Source organism: Artibeus jamaicensis, unplaced genomic scaffold (genome assembly GCF_021234435.1).
Source record: "Artibeus jamaicensis isolate MK-2021 breed Jamaican fruit bat unplaced genomic scaffold, CSHL_Jam_final contig_497, whole genome shotgun sequence".
NCBI classification, from domain to species: domain Eukaryota; kingdom Metazoa; phylum Chordata; class Mammalia; order Chiroptera; family Phyllostomidae; genus Artibeus; species Artibeus jamaicensis.
In genome coordinates this window covers 9,200,103-9,220,175 of record NW_026521863.1, presented here as the reverse complement: position 1 = coordinate 9,220,175, position 20,073 = coordinate 9,200,103, and the positions used below count along the sequence as shown (strand labels likewise).

Here is a 20,073-nt window from a genome sequence, read left to right as displayed (position 1 = left end):
GTGGGGTGGACAAAAGAGATGGTGGAGCTCAGCATGTGAAGTGAGAACTGGGAGAGAGGGGGGGAAAAACAGCCCACTGTGTAGACAGCAGTTGAGGAAGTGTGAATCAAGTTCAAACCAAGGCTAACTTCCTCTGATCGGTGTACCCAAAAGAAGGGCAATGGATTGTGTTATTTCAACATTATCTTTGTTGACTTTTCATAGAAATATCTTATGTATTTTAAGTAATTGGTGTGCCACAGGTTGTACCTTTTATAATCTGAAATCAAAACCTTTTAACAAGATGTAGGTGCCAAGTCATGATGAGGGGTATATACCGTGCAAGTCAAATTTTGTCGACCGACAATTTTGAAAAATATAAATATCTCTGTACTAACAAACCCGTAAGCTGAGGATCATTGGAGGAGACTACATCAGTTACTGTTGAAAAAGATTTCCCAACAGAATTAAGAGTTTTTATTTAAAAAGAAAAACATCAGTAGTCTAGAATCTATTTTTGTGACTGCCACCAGAGGGCGATACAACCTTTGCCAAAGATAAACACCCAGCTGGTTCACACTTGGAGAATCATCTTCTTCTTCTTTTAAGATAGCAACATTGCCAGGGGAAAAAATGAACACCACTAGCATATTTTGATTTTTCCCATGTCTTTTTACTTATATATGTTACCTTGTTTTTATTTTTATCTAACAAGTCAACCTGGAAAACATCAAGCAGGAGAAATGAGCCATGACACTTTTTCAGTTCAGTCCAAGAGCATAGTGACAGAGAATGAAAGCACAATGAAATTGAAGGTGTCACTTCCCCATTAACATCTTGCCCCCAAAGACCATGCAGAGCTAAAGGTCACATCGCCATCATGCAAGGACATTCACAAACACGGTGGTTATAATCTTGGTTTTTGTTACAGGATGCTAAGTGTCTCCGTGGGGCATGCTTCCCCTTTGGACTCAAGGCAAAGAAATGTCAATACAGGGCAGTTAAGTCTCCTCACAGCTAGAGAAATGTAAGCACTATTTTTTAAACACAGAACCCATTTTGAACGTTTTCTCTGTGGCCTGTGGCGATACAGGGAAGAGTAAAGATGAGCAGTGGATGCAAGAGGATGCTTCCAGTTTTATCATACAGCAAAACACGTCGCTGTTCAACATCTTGTCCACCGAGGTGGATGTCACACAGTGAGGGGTGGCATTGTCCCTCTCCCCGGGCCGTTTTAAATGGGTCATTAAAATCTGGTGTCAGGGGCTTCTCTTTCCAAGTTCCAAAAGCCTTGGCATGGCCGTCGCTTCTAGGACCTAGTTTCTCTTGGGAGATAAGGATACAAAAGAATTGGATGAGAAATAAGTGGGAAACCCCCATCCAAATATCATATTGTATTAGATGCATCCTAAATCTTCATTTGGATATGGCAGCTTTTCAGTAAATAGTAACTTTTTTTAGATAGGCCTCCCGTGTGCTTAGATTACTCAGTAAATCTCTGTGTGGCTGTATCAAAATATTGCTTATAAATATCACCTCTCTTTAAAAGACTTTAAAGTGTGTTTGTATTTTGTGTTTCATCTCTATGATATTATTTGTGATTTAAAGGCTCTCTAAGGAAATTACCATCATAATTACATGAGAAGCAACAGAGAGAGGTGACTAGTGGTCCCTAGTCACTAAGCTCAGTCTCTGGTATCTACTGACGCTCTTCAAAAGGAAAACAAAATAAAAACACTCCATTTCTTCAAGTGTATCTCTGCCCCCCAAGGATCTCATAGCACCTAACAAGCAGGAGACTTTTAGAAGGAAGGAAAGAAAACCCCAAGTGATTAGGTTGAACGCCAATTCACAGTCGGCGGGTCACGGCAGGAAGGACAGTAACCTGTGCGATCATGAGGAGGAGCCGTGTTCTAGGAGAAGAGGCCCCTTGGGGTTCAAATGGATGGCTTTGCAAAAGCCACCTCGGCCGAGGGCCCATTTCAGCACCACGGTGCGCACACTCCCAGTCAAACTGCTCAGTCCCAACAGCGACTGCGCAAGGTAAAGGGACAAGTTCAAGTCCTGGCTTGAACTCCAAGTACTCTCTTTTGCAGCACCTCACTTTTCAGTTTGTTTCCTTCCTCCATCAAAAGGAGTAGTAAAAATCCACAATCACCCCACGAAGACCACTGGGGCACTGGAGGGGGGTCCTGAAACACACTGCTCGCAAACTGTGAAATAACACGTAAACAAAAGACATTGGTTTCACAATGAACTCTGACTCCAAATGTAAGTTCTTTTGTAGGACTTCTGGAGTGTTTGCAAAAGTGTGCTTTATGATTCTTCCTAGGCCTTTGATGCTATCCTGGGATTGTAATAGAACTAAGACTTACTAAAAGCAAGGAATGGGACCTGAGTGTGGGACCAGCTAACTTAGCATGTGCTATGAGGTACCAGCAAGTGAGGGAATCACACGAGGCGCCAATTCTAACAACAGTAAGCAGTGGTCCTTCCCGCAACCCCCAAGAGGAGTCTCATTCAGATCCTAATGCACAGGAAGCACCACAGGTTTGGACCTGGTTATGCTCAGATTTCTCCACTTCCTTCTTAAACAGCCAAGGCTCTGGGCCACTCCGTAGCCCTCAGACCCTTTGTCTACAAGAGTGGGTAGAACAGTATCCCTTTAAGGTGATTTTGGTCTCAGAGAGCAGGGTGCAAAACAGCGCAGTTCCGTTTAACTTTCTTTTGGGGAGATTCTGCAAAGTAGCTCCTTTTAACTAACAAAGCAAACACTTCTAGGCTAACCTGATGTTCAAAAATAGCTGAAAGGCTAGATTAAGTAACCTCACAGACCTACTTTGACTTGAGTGGCTCTGAAGGAATTTACACCAAAAGGTCAGTTAAGTAAGTATTAAGGAAAAGCCAAGGTCGAGCACTGAAGTCCCAGCCCTAGGCTATTCCAAGCCCTAGCCAAAAACTCTGGGAAGCCTTCAATTTAGGAAAACTCTTGAAATGCACAGGCTGGTGTTAGAAACCAGAGAACAAAAGGTGGAAGACCTGTATGTCATACGCCGTTCTTATATTGTCCATTCCTTCCAGTGTATCCCCTTCCCTCCACACTTGACACTGTGGATCCTAGGCCATCGCCCACCCATCGAATAGCTGCTAGGTGATCATTCCAAGAGCAGAGATGAAACACTGGCCTCTCCAACCAGAGTCTGAGGACTTGGACCGTTTCTTATGTCTGGTGTCAACAGGAACTCGTCGCAGGTCAGGCGCCCTCCTCTGTGTGGTCTGGGTCTCGCCCAGCCCAACACATTCTGCTTGGTGTGGGAGCTTTGAAGTGTCTGCCTGGCCAGACTGACTGACACGCCACCCACGTGCATGAGCTTCTGGCTGTACAAGTTGCTTCCTGTTGTGTTTTGTGCTTTTTTTCCTTTCTTAATGCAAAGGTTCTTTTTTTCTGTTTGCCAGGTTGAAGACTTCTTAGTAAAGGTTGGGGAAATATGCAGCAACTATTTCCATTTGTCTTGCAGATAAAATTCAGGGGGTTGCATCCATTTGAATGTCAAGCCGCACTCTTTATACAGAAAAATGTGTTATGTCTACAAGTTGCTAGGGGCAGGCCCAAAGTGGGCTTTTGGTGGGTTGTGGTTATTTTTGTGGTGAAAAATATTCATGATGATTAGTGAGGGAGGACTTTCATATTGTTTCTCTAATAAAATTAGTTCTTTTTAACAACAGACCCCTAAATTTCAATTAGTCTTTAGACAAAAGACTACATTAGATGTGTTTCATTTGGTTTAGGGCTTGTGGACAGAAATGACATAAAACTTGAAGTTTATTTCCTACAAGGGGTAACTTCAGCTGAAAGTCCATTTCTGGTTCAGGAAGTGACTTAACACAGAGAAGTTTAAGCCCTCCGCAGGGAGGGTGAGAGGGAGGAGGAGAGAAAGAGAGAGAGATCAGAACGTAAAAGACTATTATGGCATGCTCCACAGTTATCCTGCAAGATTTCCTGAGCATCCTGCATACATTCCAGTCTATGATAACTCCAGCGAATCGATAATCAATAGTAGTCCTCTTTTTCTCAAGCACAATGTATATGCTTTGAGAATATACACTCGGCAAAAGATACAATAGTATATCATATTTTAACACACTGGTAATTAGGTCTTCTATAAATATACTTAAATAACAAACACAGCTATTCACACAGGACACAAAGTGACATAAACATACAAAAATAAAACAATCATGTTTTAAATCTTTTGTTGTTTTTCTTGGGTGATTTTTTGGGGGGGAGTAAAGATATTTAAACAATTCAGTTAATAGAATCGTCTTGTCAAGATTTAACCTGGGGAACAAGATACAAATTTACACTGTGCACAGGCACCACGGCCAAGGGCAAAAGCAGTGAACATTCCCTGATGGACCTGTCATTGTCTCCCATGGTGGTTCAGAAAAGCTTGGAGTTTGTAGAGGCCTCCAAGGGTTTTTTTTAGCTGTGGAAAGGAAACAGAGTCAGATCCCACCCTCCCCCCAAGCTGGATGAACTGTGACACCACCAAGCTGTCCTTTGAGCAAAGGGGATGAACCTAGAACACATGTCTCCTTCTTGAATTCTCCCATACCCCACTCACGGAAAAGGTACAACCCTTCTGGACCATGGGCAGGGGATTTCCACAAAAACATTTGTCCTGTTCCAGCTGCTGCTATAGGAAGCATCCCTTCATTCAACAAAATGATTTGGAGAACTCAGCTCCCCAACCAGGTAGAATATGTGCTTCTCCATTTGGAGAACCAAGTATTTCTATGAATACCTATCCCTAGTAAAATGTGATCTTTTGTCCAATAATGTCGTAATTCTCTTGAGAGCAAGGAACAGAAGATAGAGTTCCCAAATCCCAACGAGAGCCCAGCATAACTGTGAGCTCCCGACAGAAACACAGGACTGCTCAGTTGGACTCCATCACTTCCGTCTCCATGGAAACGCCACACCTGGAAAGAGTCCTGCTGCTATTGGCCCTCACTCAAACTGCATCTTTACAGGGAGCTGATGCTTGAGGAACTAGTCTTGGCTTTCCATTTATGGAAAAATGGAGCTCTGGCAACATCTTGAAGAGTTGCTTGTGGGAAGAAGGGGAGAGAATTCTGGCTTGTTCTCAAATAGAACTTTCAACAGAGGCCGAGGAAGATGGTTTCCCAAATCCCTGGGGGTTGCCTTCAGGGGCAGATGCAGGGTCCTGCTGCTGCTGGTAGATGTCCTGAATCAGCATGGTATTCATGACCTTCCACTCCCTGTATTTTCTGGCTGTCAGCTTTGGATCATCCAGCAGCTGGTTAATCATGGCCAGGTCATGTTCTTTACACTGTCCAAGTAGAAAAAAAAAAGGAGGGGGGATTGTCATGAGTATGATAATTTCAGTAAGACCTCTTCAGCCCTTTCACAAATAAATGCACATATACATCAAAATCATCAAAGGGTTTTTTTCACCTATAACATTCAAATCCCTACAACAATCCTAGGAGTTACACCAGGCCATCCATTCACAGATGCAAGCCATCAAGAAGTTAAGTATCCTACCCAAGGAAGAGCTAGACATACAGCCAAGGAGGCGTCTGCTACATTACTCTTCCCTGATCAGTCCCTTTTCCCACATCACAGTGGTGTTTCTTGGTGTGAGAGGTATTCCTCCCGAAACTCGGAACTGTATGATCATTTCATTGACCATCCAGACTTCAGCAAGTGAGATGGAACATAGTGTCTTCCCTAATATACCAGACAATACAAAATGTATCTTTCTGGTTTTTTATTACCTTACATGTTATTTATTTAGTTAACATATGAAGAATAAATATATAGGCCATCTCTTTATTCAGAGAAAAGATTACAACCTTCCATGAGAGCAGTATATGCTGCAGTGATGGGAACAGAGCAGAGAATCTGCTCATATTATTTCACCCCACCTCCTCTGTAACTAATGACACACATTTCTGAAATGTCAGGCCCAGGTTAGGGGAGTTTTCTGTAGTCAAGGAATGAGTTAAAAATAAGGCGCAACAGCCTCCACATTCAGAAAGTTCATTTTGTCCTATTCTTGTTTCCTTCATCCCTATGACCACCACCATCCTAATTTCAGATAGACAGTCCAATGTCCTACACTTGACCTGCTGCTACAGCTTGCTAAGGGAGTGCCTGCCTCCAATCTCCACTTCCCATCCACCCTCACGTGGTAGTGCAAGAATCCACCTAAAAGGCTGAGTTTCTTTAATGGTTCCCTTTCATGTCCAAATTCTGTGGGCTTGTGCTCCATTTGGTGCTTAACATGTTATGCTTACATATTCATGGATCTGTCATAACACCTATTCTTTTTTTTTTAATTTGCCCAAAGTCACCTAATTAGTAGGTGACAAAGCCAGAATTTGTTTGTTATTTTTTAATATATTTTATTGATTATGCCATTACAGTTCTATTTCCCCCTTCACTCCCCTCCACCCTGCACACTCCTCCCCCACCATTTCCCCCTTTAGTTTATGACCACTTGTCTCAAGTTCTTTAGATTCTATATTTCCCATACTATTCTTGCCCTCCCCCCATCTATTTTCTACCTTCCATCTATGCTACTTATTCTCTGTACCTTCTCCCCCCTTCTCCTCCTCCCACTCCCCTGTTGCTAACCCTCCATGTGATCTTCATTTCTATGGTTCTGCTCCTGAGCTAGCTGTCCTCTTAGTTTGTTTTTGTTTTAGGTGTGGTTCTTAGTAACTGTGACTATTCTAAAGCTTTGTGGGGAAGGAAATGATAAACATATTGTATTTGCTTTTGTGTTCTTTATACCTAACATTATTGTTACCAAACAGAGGTCAAAGGCGGGCAATATTTGGCCCACTCAGGGATGCCAAAAAACTGTTACAGAAAAGATACATTGGGGACAGACTCCAGAGGATGGTATACTAATACCAACTGGACCCCCTATTGGGCCCAATTGTCTGTCACCAATCGGAAAGACATCTGTCAATGCCAGAGATTAGTGAAAAGGAAAAGAAATGTTTTTTAATGCTATACAGGCCTAACATCTTCATCAAAATATCAAAGTCCTTTAGGATATCTAGCTATTCACACAGCGCTCCCTTCTCCCCCTGTCCTAACTCCGGGTACCATAAATCAGGAAAAGAGCACACATCTGTTTTTCCAGGCTGCTGGTATCGTCAGCTGTGTTGCCATCCAGGCAGAATCTCCAATTAACCCAAAGTCATGCGGCACCTTCTCATGGTCCACTGAAGAGTTCTTTCTATCCATTTTTCCAGGCAAAGTCTCTCCTGCTTCCCAGGCCACACAGCCAAAGGGAGCACTCCAAAGCTGTGTGGGCCTCCTCTACCAAGGCTGCAAGGGTCTGCACTCCACTAAAAGCGTGTGGCTTTCTTCTTCACCTAGCTGCAGGGGTCCCCACTCTAGCAAAGCCACGTGGCTCCCTCTGCCACCTGGGCAAGAGGAGGTCCTCACTGTGCTAAAAGCGCGTGCTCCACCTCCCACCAATGGCTGCTGCATCTCCTCCTTTGCAGCCCCATTCCTGACTCCTCCCACAATTGGTTACACCTGCCAGGACTCTGTATCCTCCCAGCTTTACTGGGCTGCCATAGTGAGTCTGGGCAGGTATGTCCCCATGGCATGGAGACATGCAACTCCAAGTTCTCACGCAGGTGCTGTAACCAGGGGGTGTTACCTCCCGATTACATCCTGGGTGGAAGTCACTCCCTTCTCCCTGGCTCAAAGCATGGCCACAGCTATTTAACATATCTATGAAACCAGTTAAAGGTTACAGATATGTTAAGTGACCATGCCAGAGGTTAGCTGTGAAACTCTTGCTATGCAAAACAGCTCTCAATGGCCCTGCTTCATTTGTCCCTTCCCCCAACTGACACCTGTGGGAGGGGGGAGTTAAGGGGTGAGGATATCTTATATGTCTTTCTAATATTTCCTGGACACCTTGAGTTCTGGACCCCATTCCAAATCTTTTTTTGGGGGTCCCCCTCTTGGCTGCACCCTGTGACACATCTACATCTGTCTGTCTATGCAGACACATCCACATAGTTTTAGAGATTCTAGAATTGTTGGCATTTATTTTATCCAAATAAGTATCTGGCGATAGATGGTTACAAATATTAGTGGCACACAAATTTATTGTTTGTGCTCTATAATTAGCTTTCTCTTACATTTTGTTTGGGGTGCTTTATTACATTTTTCTGGTTTTCTTCTTTTCCTTTTTCTAAATTGGTCAGAATAATACAGATTTCAAGGGCAAGGTACCCCACAGTAGTCTGAGTGATGAGATTTATAATCTTAAATCAAGAGAAAAAATATGGTGATAGATGAAAATAAAAAATTATATATATCTAGGTTTAAGGAAGGAGGAAACAAATTGTTCAGTAGCAAAGCATTCAAAGGACAGTAAGCAGAGTCTTGGGGACCCGGAAGCAGAGGAAAAGAGATGAAGTGGGGGTGACTGGGAAGGACTGCCGGTGGAAAGTTGAGCGGGGCCGAGGCAGTGAGTTTTCTTTCTCCTCTGAGTTCTCAACATGATGCTTAAAAAAAAACAACAGTATTTTCCAAAAAGAAAAAGATGAGCTTTCATCCTCTATCCCCACAGAGCTATTCATATGAAGTTATTTCAGGATTTTCCCTTTTGCTCTTATGACATCTGTTCAGAGAAAGATCCTAATATTTTATTGAAAAACTAAGATCTGTGCAGATGAACAAAATTTGGAAAATTAATTTTTCTAAAGGCAAAAATACACTAACCCCCCTCTAAATTTGTTTAGAGGTTTTAGGAAAGGGTCCTTCAACTTTGGACTAACAAACACTACTCATGGTTCATAGCTCCAAACAATTCAGATGTCTTACCATTTGGCTCTGTGTTAGTTCGTTTACGGATAAAATAAAAAACCATACACAGGAATACAGAGGGAGAAAAATAATGAAACAGCAAGACCTCTGAGCTCCCTCCTAGACCCGGCACCCGGGACTCAGCAGCATTGGCCTCACTCTTTCTGCAGTGCAGGAGGCTCACACGATGCCGCGAACTACTTTCACGACTTTGTCCTTGCTTTCTGGCAGGCAGGCCGGGTTTGGTAGGGCTTCCACAGCATCTGTGGAAGATGCTGTACTTCCATATTTTCACTCCAAATATGCAGTGGATGGCTCTATTCAAGGCATAAGCACTAAGGACTGGAACTGCGTTCTACCAGAGTAGCTGGGAGAGCAGGAAGTTTGTTCCCCTGGACACTGGGCCAGGGGAACCCTGAGGCAAACGGACCCATTAATCGTCCCTGTAATCTGTCCATTATAAAATCAAGGCAGACTTAGCCAAAAGTTAGTGGATGTTGAGCTATCAGAGATCCCTAAAGATCTAGATTAATCACGATAATGTGCTTGACTTCCTAGAAGAATTTCCATAAAGAACATTTGTTCCAATGCAATCCCAGTGCAGGGAAATTTCCTTGTTTACAGAATGTGTGTATCACTAATACAAATGTGGTTAAAACAGGTTCCTGGTGTCTACATGAAGCTCTGTTGTCTCTGCTTGTCCACACTCCAGCTTAGAAGTGTTTTTTTTTTTTTTAATAAACACTGACATGGCAATGTTACATATACAGAGAAAAGCACACATATCTTAAGGCTTGTGCTTGACAAATTTTCACAGAATGGGCCCCTCTCTGTATCCACCACCAAGGTCAAAAAAGAGCCCTTACCCAGCATCTCAGAGGCTGCACTAGTGGCCCCTCCCATCCTACCCTCCCCTCCTCCTCCAAGGCAAGCACCATCCTGACTGCTCTGAATTTTAGAGACAGTTAAAATCAAAGATAGTAAAACTAAAATAATTCTTATAGCCTTCTGACACGTGAACCAAATTGTCTTTCTCCAGTGAAGAGTCTGATGGGGTTTTTTCCCCACCAAGGTCAAGTCCAGCATAATAGCGTCTTCCTCCCTCCTGATGAAGTTCATGGCACCACATAACATGGATGATGGCTCAGCAGCCCCAGCATTACCCTCTTGGGAGGCCTAAGGGGTCCATGGAAAAGGCTCCCCTTCCGGGCATGTACAGGGAGAGCCGCACTTCGGCTGAGCGTGGCAGCCCGTGACAGCCCGTGACAGCCCACAGTGTTCCCCGCTCCCTGGGGTGCGTGCCCTGGTGCAATTCCCCTCTATGAATCCAGACTGACCTCATGACTTGCTCCTCGTGAACAGAGTCCTGTCAACAGAGCAAACGTAATGTGACCTTTGCACGATTGAGAGTGGGATGTGACCCCCCCTTGCACACTCGCTCTCGCTGTCTTACTTGCCCTCGGGGAAACCAGTTTCCGTTTGGGAAGCTGCCTTATGAAAGGTGTCCCCAGGCAAGGAAGCGTGTGGCTTCCCACCAGCAGACAATGAACAACTGAGACCCTCAGTCCAGCAACCTGCGAGGAAGTGGATTCTGCCACTAACTCGATGAGAGAGGCTGGAGGTTCTGCACCCCATGGAGGAGTGAGTGCAGCCCCAGCCTACGCCTGGATCACAGGCCTGTGAGGCAGAAGCACCTCACCAGGCCACGCCCAGATTCCTGACCCACAGGCTCTGTGAAACAATGTGTTTATTGTTTGTGTTTTCTACAGTTTGAGGTATTTTGTTACCTAGTGATCAGTAACTAATGCAGCAAAGGCTGAAGGGATCAGTTGGTTGGCCGTGGTGCATGGAGAGCAAGAGGTCACAAAGAACCACATGGGGCCCGTAATGCTTTGAATTCTTTGTACAAACCTGGCCTCCCAGGGGCCAGGCCAGGACTTGGTCCTGGGATGGTCTAGAATCCTAAGACTGCTGTTCTATGAAAGGTGGGGACACAGTCTTGCTCCTTCTGGAAATGGCCTGTACTGTCTGTCCTCTCCTTAGCCTCTATTTCCTATTTCTCCCACTGTGGACTAATACATGTGATCCACTGACACACACCTACCCAGACCAGTTTCTCCTCCGTCCTTCTCATCTTGACATTCTCCATCTCTTACTCATGGGTCAGTTGTCTGCATGGTCCCTAAGGGCCTCCGATAGGCCACCACTTCCCTGCTCTGGAGAATCAAAGCTCCCAGGTCTGTACCAACTACAGCACTTACCACATTGCATCTAACTGTTTCCTCTCTGTCCCCACTGTCCAGCGGGGTCCATTCAATGGTCCCAATGCCCTAGAACAGTGCCTGGTACACAGTAAGATTTGGGAGATATTTGTCCAGTGAAAAATGTATTCATTTATAGCACCTATCACAAATAACCAAATTTGTCAACACTGTACATACTGTGAAATCAAATATATTTATTCATCTTTGAAATGAACGCTAGTGATGTTTGCCCTCTATAAATGTTAAGGAATTTCTCCTCTACCTTTGGATTTTATTTCTACAATTAAAATACTCCTTTTGCTTTTTATTTTTCAGCCTCATTTCTGCAGATTTGTAGGGTGTTTATGTCTTCTATTGACTAACGGAGATATCTGACTCAGAGTCACTCAGCCATCTCTCTACAGACTTGTCCTTTGATTACCGAAATTTCTTCCTGGAAAGAGACTCAAATTCTTGATGCAAAAGGACATGCACAAACCAGAATTAAATCACAGGACCTATCACGGCTTTTCAGAATCTATAAATCCTTTGCTAATTCAGGACCATTTGGCGAAGTATCCTGGCCCCCTCCTGTTCATGCTGTAATCTACATGCGCAAGCTGCTTTTGTTATGACGAACCGTTTTAGCTACAGGAGACCCTGAAAATAGCTCCAGTACATCCTGTGCGCAGCCCCTCATTCCCATTGTTCAAACACCTGCTGGTCCGTGTTTCCTTCTGCCCGGCTCTCAGAGCACATCTTGGCTGCAGAGCCTGCAGCCGAGAGTCACGAAGTCTTTGCTGTGTTTGAAACCTAGAAAATGTCTTCTGGATGTAGTGCAGAACAACAGCACTTTGATGTATCAGGTGGAATCGCAAGGTCTTATTAATATTACTGTTTATTCTCCCAAGGTGACTGTCTTAAGCTCTCCTCACATTTCCTGTGCTGGGTAAAAGGGTACAAGAAACAAATGGCACAAGGCTCTGGGCTGGGAGGAGCTTCCCATGTGAAATTTTACACCAGAGTGAATGTAAAAGTCAACACCTGTGTAGGAAAGTGGATTGACCGGCAATGCCCTGGGAACGGTGCAGTGCTTTGAGAACACCAAGGGTCATCTCGCCCCAGAGACTCCCTTGGCTTTTCTGCCTCCCCCTCCGCCCAGACAAACACACAGTGGCTGGCAGCAATCCCCGCACAGCCTACCATTCCTCACCCCGCATGCGCGGAGTTCGTCCACAGTTGGAGACTGTTTACCTTTAATGTGCTATTCAAGGTTCGGATTTTGTGGAGTTTCTCATTGATGGATGGATTTTTGCACCGCTTCACAAAGGACTTCCTCAACTCCTTTCTGGTGGAAGGGCGTCGGTCCCCAAGAGGGGACAGGCTGGCTTGCTCTAACGATTTGTAGAGCTTTTCCATTTCATCATCTTCAGGTGCTTTTGTTTCTTCTATTGACATGAAAAGCAATAACAATGAACCGAGTTAAAATCAAGGTGAGAACATCAGACACTCTGGGTCCTAAAATGAGGTCCTGCTGACACTATGATCTCAGGCTTCCACCTCCCAGAAGTTTGAAACAATGAATTTTTGTTGTACAGACCACTCCGTTGATGGTACCTTGTTATGAAAGTCATGTTCCCTTTGAAGGCACTAGGAAAGGACCCATTCCAGTCTTCTCTCTGTGCATCTGTCGGTTCCTTGGCTTGTGGCAGCATAACTCCAGTATTCATGGCTGTTCTCCCTGGGTGCCTGTCTCTGAGACTAAATGTCTCCCTTTTATCAGGACACCAGTCACTCTGGATTAGGGCTCACCCTCCTGACCCTACCTTAACTAATCAACCCTGCAACTGTTCGATGTATAAGGTAATATTTTGAGATTCTGGGGGTTAGGACTTCAACATAGGAATCTGGAGAAATACAATTGAACCTGTAAGAGGCCACCATCTAACCAGCCAAAATTCACGTCCTTTTATTCATACCACCCCAACATCTCCAAAGTCTTAACCCATTCCAAGATCAATGTTAAGTCTGAAATCTAATCCGAATATCAAGTAATGCTAGTATCGGTGAGTCCCAGAGAATAATATTCATCCTGTTGCAAAATTCCTCTCTGTCTGTGAACCTATGAAACCAAAAGAGTTATGTGCTTCTTAAATACAGTGATGGGCAGGCAAACCCCAGCCAACTTATACACACCCTAGGGCTTCAGAACCACTGCCCCAGATTACTTTTTAATGCCCTTCCTAGAACTGCCCTTTGAGAGAAGGAACCTGCCTATGGTCTGTGGCTTTGAGCAGATAATGATCATTCTTTGTGCTTCCTCTGTCACGTTTCTAACCATGGTTTCCCAGCCTCAGCCCAAAGGCTTCTGGTGAAGTAACACTACCCACAATCCAGGGGACCACATGTGCCCCTGCACATGGTAGGCTAACCAGATGGCAGTTCCATCACACTGGCCAGTCAGGGATTTAGGAATAAGCATGGGTTTCAGGTCCGGCCAGGTGTAGCCAGGGGCCTCAGTTCTGAACTTTGATTTGGGAGTAGCAGAAAATCAACCTCCCTAAACTGACTGGCATGATGATGTAAGCTAGAGGATTCCAGGAATCATCCCAAGAATCATGAGAATGGAGCCGTCTCTAGGACACAGCTGAGACATACATCTTTGTGGCACTATTGGAGCACTCTCGGCTCATGGAAGCCAACATACTGCCTTTGTTAAGACAACTCTGGGTGTGGTGTGGGTCACACACAACTGCAAGGACCTCAAACAACACAGAAAGCTACCCAAAGAAAATCTCTGTATATTGGTGTTGCTTTAATTTCCTACTAAGAACTTCAGATCTGTACTCCTTCATTCCCTGGAAATATATCTTGGGTAAGATACACAATGATGTTTCTTTCCACCACATACTCCTTAGCATCTGTGCATTTCACTCTTGTCCTAAGAACAAGATCCACAGAGGACCATATACAAAGGATGGCATTTGGAGGTACTGAGAAGAGGCTGCCCCAAAAGGGAGGGGAAAGCATACAATAGGAGTCTAGGACCATCAAAATCAAGCAAATTTCACTCACTTTACAGTTCATTCTTGTAAGATTAGAGATCTTTGAACAACAATTAGTTTTCCTTCATCTACTGCCAGAAAGTTATGACAAGTGTTCCCAATATTTTTTCATTAAACAGATACAAAGGTGCTGGACTAGCTCTGCAACTGACTTAAAGTATTGGTCAGTAAACCTCTTTGTTCTTCACCAAAGTGGTGAAGAACCAGTATCCAACATAGTGGGAATATTCAAAACTACGTCTAAACACAATTAGACTTTGTGGCTCAGGCTGTGTGAGTCAGTTATCAACACTGAGTTTTTGTCAAGCACATGCAAAAATGCTCAACATCATTAGTCACCAGAAAAGACAAACCAAAAACCACAATGAGATACTACTTCACACCACCAGGATGTCCAAAATCAAAAAGACAGACAATAATAAGTGTGGGAGAGGATGTGGAAATACTGGCACCTTTATACATTGCTGATGGGAATGTAAAATGAAGTCACCACTTTTATAAAACAGTTTGGCATGTAGGAGCAGTTCCACTCCTAGATATACATGAAGAGAATTAAAAATATGGCAACACAAAACTTGCACATGAATACTCATAGAAACACTATTTATATAGACAAAGGGTTGAACAGCCTAACTAGTCATCAGCTGATGAGTGAATCAACAAAATGTGGCCTATACACACCGGAATATTACTCAGTAATTAAAAGAAATGAAGTACTGAACATACGACAATGTGAAGAAAGCTTGAAAACATTCTGCTAAGTGAAAGAAGGCAGGGACAAAAGACCACGTATTGTATCAGCCTGTTGACATAAAATGTCCAGAACAGGCAAACGCACAGAGACAGGAAGCAGATCAGTGGTTGCCTGGGGCGGGGGGGGGGGGTGGGGGTGGGGGGGGGGAGGTGGGGGGTAGGGAATGACAGCTGAAGTGCACAGGTTTCTTCCTGTGGAACTAAAAATTCTCCAGCTACACGGTGGTGAGAGTCATACAACTCTGTGTGTTTTCTATGTGAGACGCGTCTCAATAAAGCTGTAAGGAAAGTAGCCTTCCACAAAATGATCTCGACAACTGCTAACGCCACACAGAAACACTAAGCGTGGTAATGGTCCTGCAGTGAAGCTGGGGACATTAGAAACTTTTAAGAAACTTAAGTAACTTAAGTTATTTAAGTTGAATCTTAGAGAGGACAGGAGGATTATTGACTTTGGAAGTTTTCATTCTTTAACTGGTTTTAGAGAGAGAGAGGATGGGGGGGACATTGATTTGTTGCTTCACTTATTTACGCATTCATTGGTTGATTCTAGTATGTGCCCTGACCAGAGGTCAAACCCTCAACCCTGGTGTATCAGGACAATACTCTAGCCAACTATACCACTCCACCAGGGATGGACTCTGGCAGTTTTCAGACACACAAGGATACAGCAATTTTATATACAGGGTGGGGAAAATAGGTTTGCAGTTGTTTGTGTGGAAAATAATACAATAATTAACAATTGATAATATAAGAATAAATTGTTTCATGTACTCACAAATGTAAACCTACTTTTGCTCAACCCTGCATTTTTTTTTTATAGCTAGGCAGGTGGGACTTTACTTTGAATAAAGACTAAATACATAGCTTTCAACAGCACAGTACTTTTAAAGTAAGTAATACATCCTTCATAAACTTCAGAAGCAAATCAAACAAGCATGTAACAAAGAAGAGAAATAGAATGGTTTTTTCAGGTTTCTCTCTGTTCACCAAACTGTGCAGTTGTGCTACTAAAATGCATGATAGATAATTACTCTTACTAACACATTGGTTTGCAATTATATTAGAATAAAATTATTATATTAAGGTTATATATCTAATTCAACAGATATTAGATTGGTAAAGATTAAAATAACTTTAGAATCTCAGAGTAATGTGGCATAAAGCACATTTCATATATGAAAAATAAACAGGACTGCCTTTTGGGTAATTTAATTTTTATTTACTATACTTATATGGGTATATACTATCTTTACGTTAAAAATATCAGAGGTATCTCTCTTCTACACACAACTATCATTTCACCTGACTGAAATTTTGGGACATTAACAGTGAGAATACAGGTGTGTGTAACTTTAAAATTAACACAAAGGTAAAGTGGACCTATTAAGATTACTGGAAGTTAATACAGAACTCATCCAAAATATGACCAAGTAATATTTGAAAACAGAACACTCTCTATTTGGATTCACTTAGAAATTGGAGATAATAGTGAGATCAGGTTAAAGCTGTTGGAGAAATAAGAAAAAATGAAAGGCAAATCCTTATTGTGTTCTTCTTATCTCTCAGCCATTGTCTTTCCTTGGAGGAAACCTTAAACTCAAAGACTGTGTTTAACTTCTAATAACATGACTCCAGAATTGCCCGCAGACGTTAAGGACAGTAAAATAATAAGTGGCAATGTGAGTAATCAATACAAATATTTTATGGGCTCTTTTGTGTCATAATCTGAGAGATGAACAGTGTATTGCTAGATACTCAAAGGACATACCTGTGATCAAACCACATCCACTCCTAGCCAAGGACTTCATGTTGTTTTTACTGCGGCTAATGGCTGGTGCTTAGCTGTTCACAGGCCATAAAATGAGCATTCAGTAATAATGGAAGCAGGTGACAAATGGAATCATGGAGCAGGGGAAAAGGACCCAAAGGGTGAAAGCACACAAGGAAACACAGCTTGCACCCGAGCCCAGAGCACAGGGGAGTCTTCTGACAGTCACTATGCAGAAGATCTGCCCACCCACAGGCCCCCCCCCATCCGTGTGTGGCGCTTCTCCAGAAAGTGACACCGTACAAAGCTCCCTTTGATATTTTATGTAAATATTTGCTTAAATTATAATTACATATTAGAAAGCACTAGATTACTTCTATTTTATCAGATTGTAAAAAAAAAAACAGGCAAGAAAAAGATTGGCAGACGAGACCACTGATCACCCTCCCACTGGAAACAGAAGCCAAGTTCATTATTTCCACTTGCCTTGTCTTCTGATACAAAATAAATGAATTCTGTCAGACAGTCAAGTGTTTCCAATGCAATTGTTACCCTCCCTCTCTAGAGTATATTTTCGTCTTCTCCCATAAAATAGCAGGACTGTCATTCCCTTCTCCGCACAAAGCATTTCATAGTCCACCTCATCCAGCCTCACGAGGGCTTTGCCAAGAAAGGTGAAAACTATTTTTTACTTTATGGACGAGAACAAAAGGAGATGCTAAAAAAAATAGTAACTAATCTTTCCCCAGTGTAAATCGGTGATAGAATTAAGGGAAGTTCAATTCCACATTGTGTCGTTCTACGTGCTTCCGGGCCAGTCTTCTCAAACTCTCATGAGCAAAAGTCGCCTAGAGAGCTGTTAAAATGCAGACTCTGACGGAGCCAGTCTGGGGTGGTGCTGAGAGTCTTTAACGAGCTCCTAGGAAATGCCAGAACTGCTGGTCCATGGACCACACTGGGAGTAGCAAGCCTAGACTGTTATCAGCATGTCGTGACACAGCAGCCTCAACTCATTGGCAGGAAAAGGGACTGGAGTCACATGAGAAAGATGAGTCTTATCCAGAAACCAGCACCTGTCTTCTCTGAGCCACATCCTAATTTAAAAATACATATACTCACAGCTTTGTTCAAGGAAGCATGGCCCAAACCCCCGCACTAAAGCATCACTATCCCTTATGTTGAGTTGGCACAATTTTGAGGCAAATGTTGGCGATACCTTACATCTGTGAGACAAGCTCAGAACATCTCAAGAGGTTAGACTAGTAAACTTCCTCCAAACTTAGGTCAGCAATCCAACAAAACAGAGTCAAGAAAGACATGGCATTGTTTTAACAGGATCTTTCTTGGTGGTATTGGCAAACGAGACAAAACAAACTTTCTAACTAATGGTTAGAAGTTCGCTCCTTTCCAACATTATGCCAGATGAATGTGCTCCTCATTCCTCTCCCTCCCACGTATTTCAGCCTATTGTCTGTGTCTGCTGGGGCAGGCACGCTCCCGGAGGCCCAGAATTCAGCTGTCAAGAATACCGGCTGCAGATTCCCTCTTTAAATGCTGCATTCTCAACATTGCCTCCCCCACTATTTTATTTTTAGTGTTTCCTTGTGCTTTCTAGAATGCAGTTCTTATTTTTTCTTTAGAACATAAACCCTGGCTTCAGGAGACAAGGGGAATTCATATACCATATTTCATCTTGGAATTTGAAAGGATACCATTTAGAGATTTGTACTTCTTCAGTACAAATGATGCTCTGAAGAAGAGATTGTTAGTTCCCAAACATGAAGTACTTGGAAAGACTTAGGTAAGGTAAAAACAGCATTCTGTTTCATGTGTGGTGTTCTGTTTGGACGGAAAAAGACCATTGAAGGCACTGGTCACAAAGAGAAGAAATATCTGGAGCCATCAGGACATTCTGTGTAGCTTCTAAGACTTTACAAATGTTATTTAATACAACATGTGATGCCAATAGGTCAAAAGCAATTACAGGTCTTCTCTAATGAGTGATTCTGACAACTCTGAAATGTAATAAAAGATTAGATTATAATGATGAACAAATTTAAATTATATAACTAAGATAAATCTGGGTAACTCATTTTAACAGTCAGGAGACTAGGGACCAAGAACATTATTAGCATAGCCTGATTTTGAGGGAGAGGCTGCCTGTTTGTGCTGCTGTTGATATTGGTGGAGACAGTTATCATAGTTGTCAGGTGTGAAGTTTTGGCTGTGTGTCAAACACTGTGGCAACTACTCTACCAATATTATATCATTACCTTTGTAACAACCCTATGAGGAAAGTACTGTCGACCCTGACATAAAGGACAGAATGCCCACACACAGAAAGATTAAGAACCTTGACCAAGATCACAAAGAGACAAACCTAGATCTGACCCAAAGCTTCTCATCTAAAACACTAAGCTATACCATAAATATAATTTGATATACTTTCTTTTGAATAAAGTTCACTGGTGATTATTTCAAATCAGATAAATATGTGGTCACTGAGGTGGTAGCTGGCCGGACTACACAGGCCAGGTTCAGATCCCTGCTCCCACTTTTCTGTCTTCCATGGGAAAAATCCCCATCCAGAGCCCTCCTTTTGAGGTACCCAAGTATTATTCTCAAACTCTGTTCTCACAGGGCCACAGGGCACCAGATCCTAGAACAGAAAATTCACAGTCTGGCCAGCAACCTAGGACACAGGCCAGATAATCCGATTTTCTGCTTCAACATTTGAACTGGACACCTAGAGATAATGAACCTGTTTAAATTGGGAACAGGAAGTGAGAGTCAAGGTCATTGTGAACTGTGGCCCTGGATACAGCAACAGTATAAGTACTTAGAAACAGAGAAGTTGGAAGGAAGTTGGGAATGCGGTAAATTTTTTTTAAATGACAGGTAAAAGAAATTCTCTAAGAGAGAAAACAAATTGAAAGAAAGCCAGAGAGAGTCCTCCTCAAGAACAAAGCTAGTATTTTTAACTTGTGCTCTTTAAATCTAAGAGTAGTTTCACTGTAATTTTCCTCATTTTTCTATATTTGTTTTACCATCTCTGCTGAGTCATACACCTATTTTCTTTTGAACACTTGATGTTTCTATTGAGTAAGGCAACTCAAAGCTCTACTGCTATTATTGATAAGAAAAACCTAGTGGACAATTTGTAATGTTGTTTTTGTTTTCTTTTGCTTTATTATTATTGTCTCTTGTGGCAATAATTTTTGGAAATGGTCTAAGATTAAGTCCATTTCCCAAGCACCTGATATACAGCTTAAATTCTCAAAACAAATATTCCATTTGTTTTTTAAAATGTATTCTTTCAATCATATGAGCACCCAGGATTTGGTAAAATTGGTAATGCAGACATAACATTTCTACATTTGCCCACATCCTAAG

At 42.7% G+C, this 20,073-nt stretch overlaps 2 protein-coding genes across 10 annotated transcripts in view; one reads left to right on the top strand and one right to left on the bottom strand.

The window, feature by feature from the left end:
- OPRM1 (opioid receptor mu 1) overlaps positions 1–20,073 on the top strand; it is a 146,492-nt gene that overhangs the window by 77,462 nt on the left and 48,957 nt on the right. The gene's annotated exons all lie outside the window — the stretch shown is intronic.
- The window catches only part of IPCEF1 (interaction protein for cytohesin exchange factors 1), a 154,849-nt gene continuing 135,235 nt past the window's right edge, over positions 460–20,073 (bottom strand). For all 9 annotated transcript variants that reach the window (XM_053668683.1, XM_037157623.2, XM_053668684.1 and 6 more), the window contains 2 exons: positions 12,346–12,539; positions 460–5,333 (listed from right to left, as the gene is read on the bottom strand). In XM_053668683.1, coding sequence (XP_053524658.1) covers positions 5,127–5,333; positions 12,346–12,539 — 401 coding nt within the window. In that variant the 3' untranslated portion in view covers positions 460–5,126. The remainder of the gene's footprint in view (positions 5,334–12,345; positions 12,540–20,073) is intronic.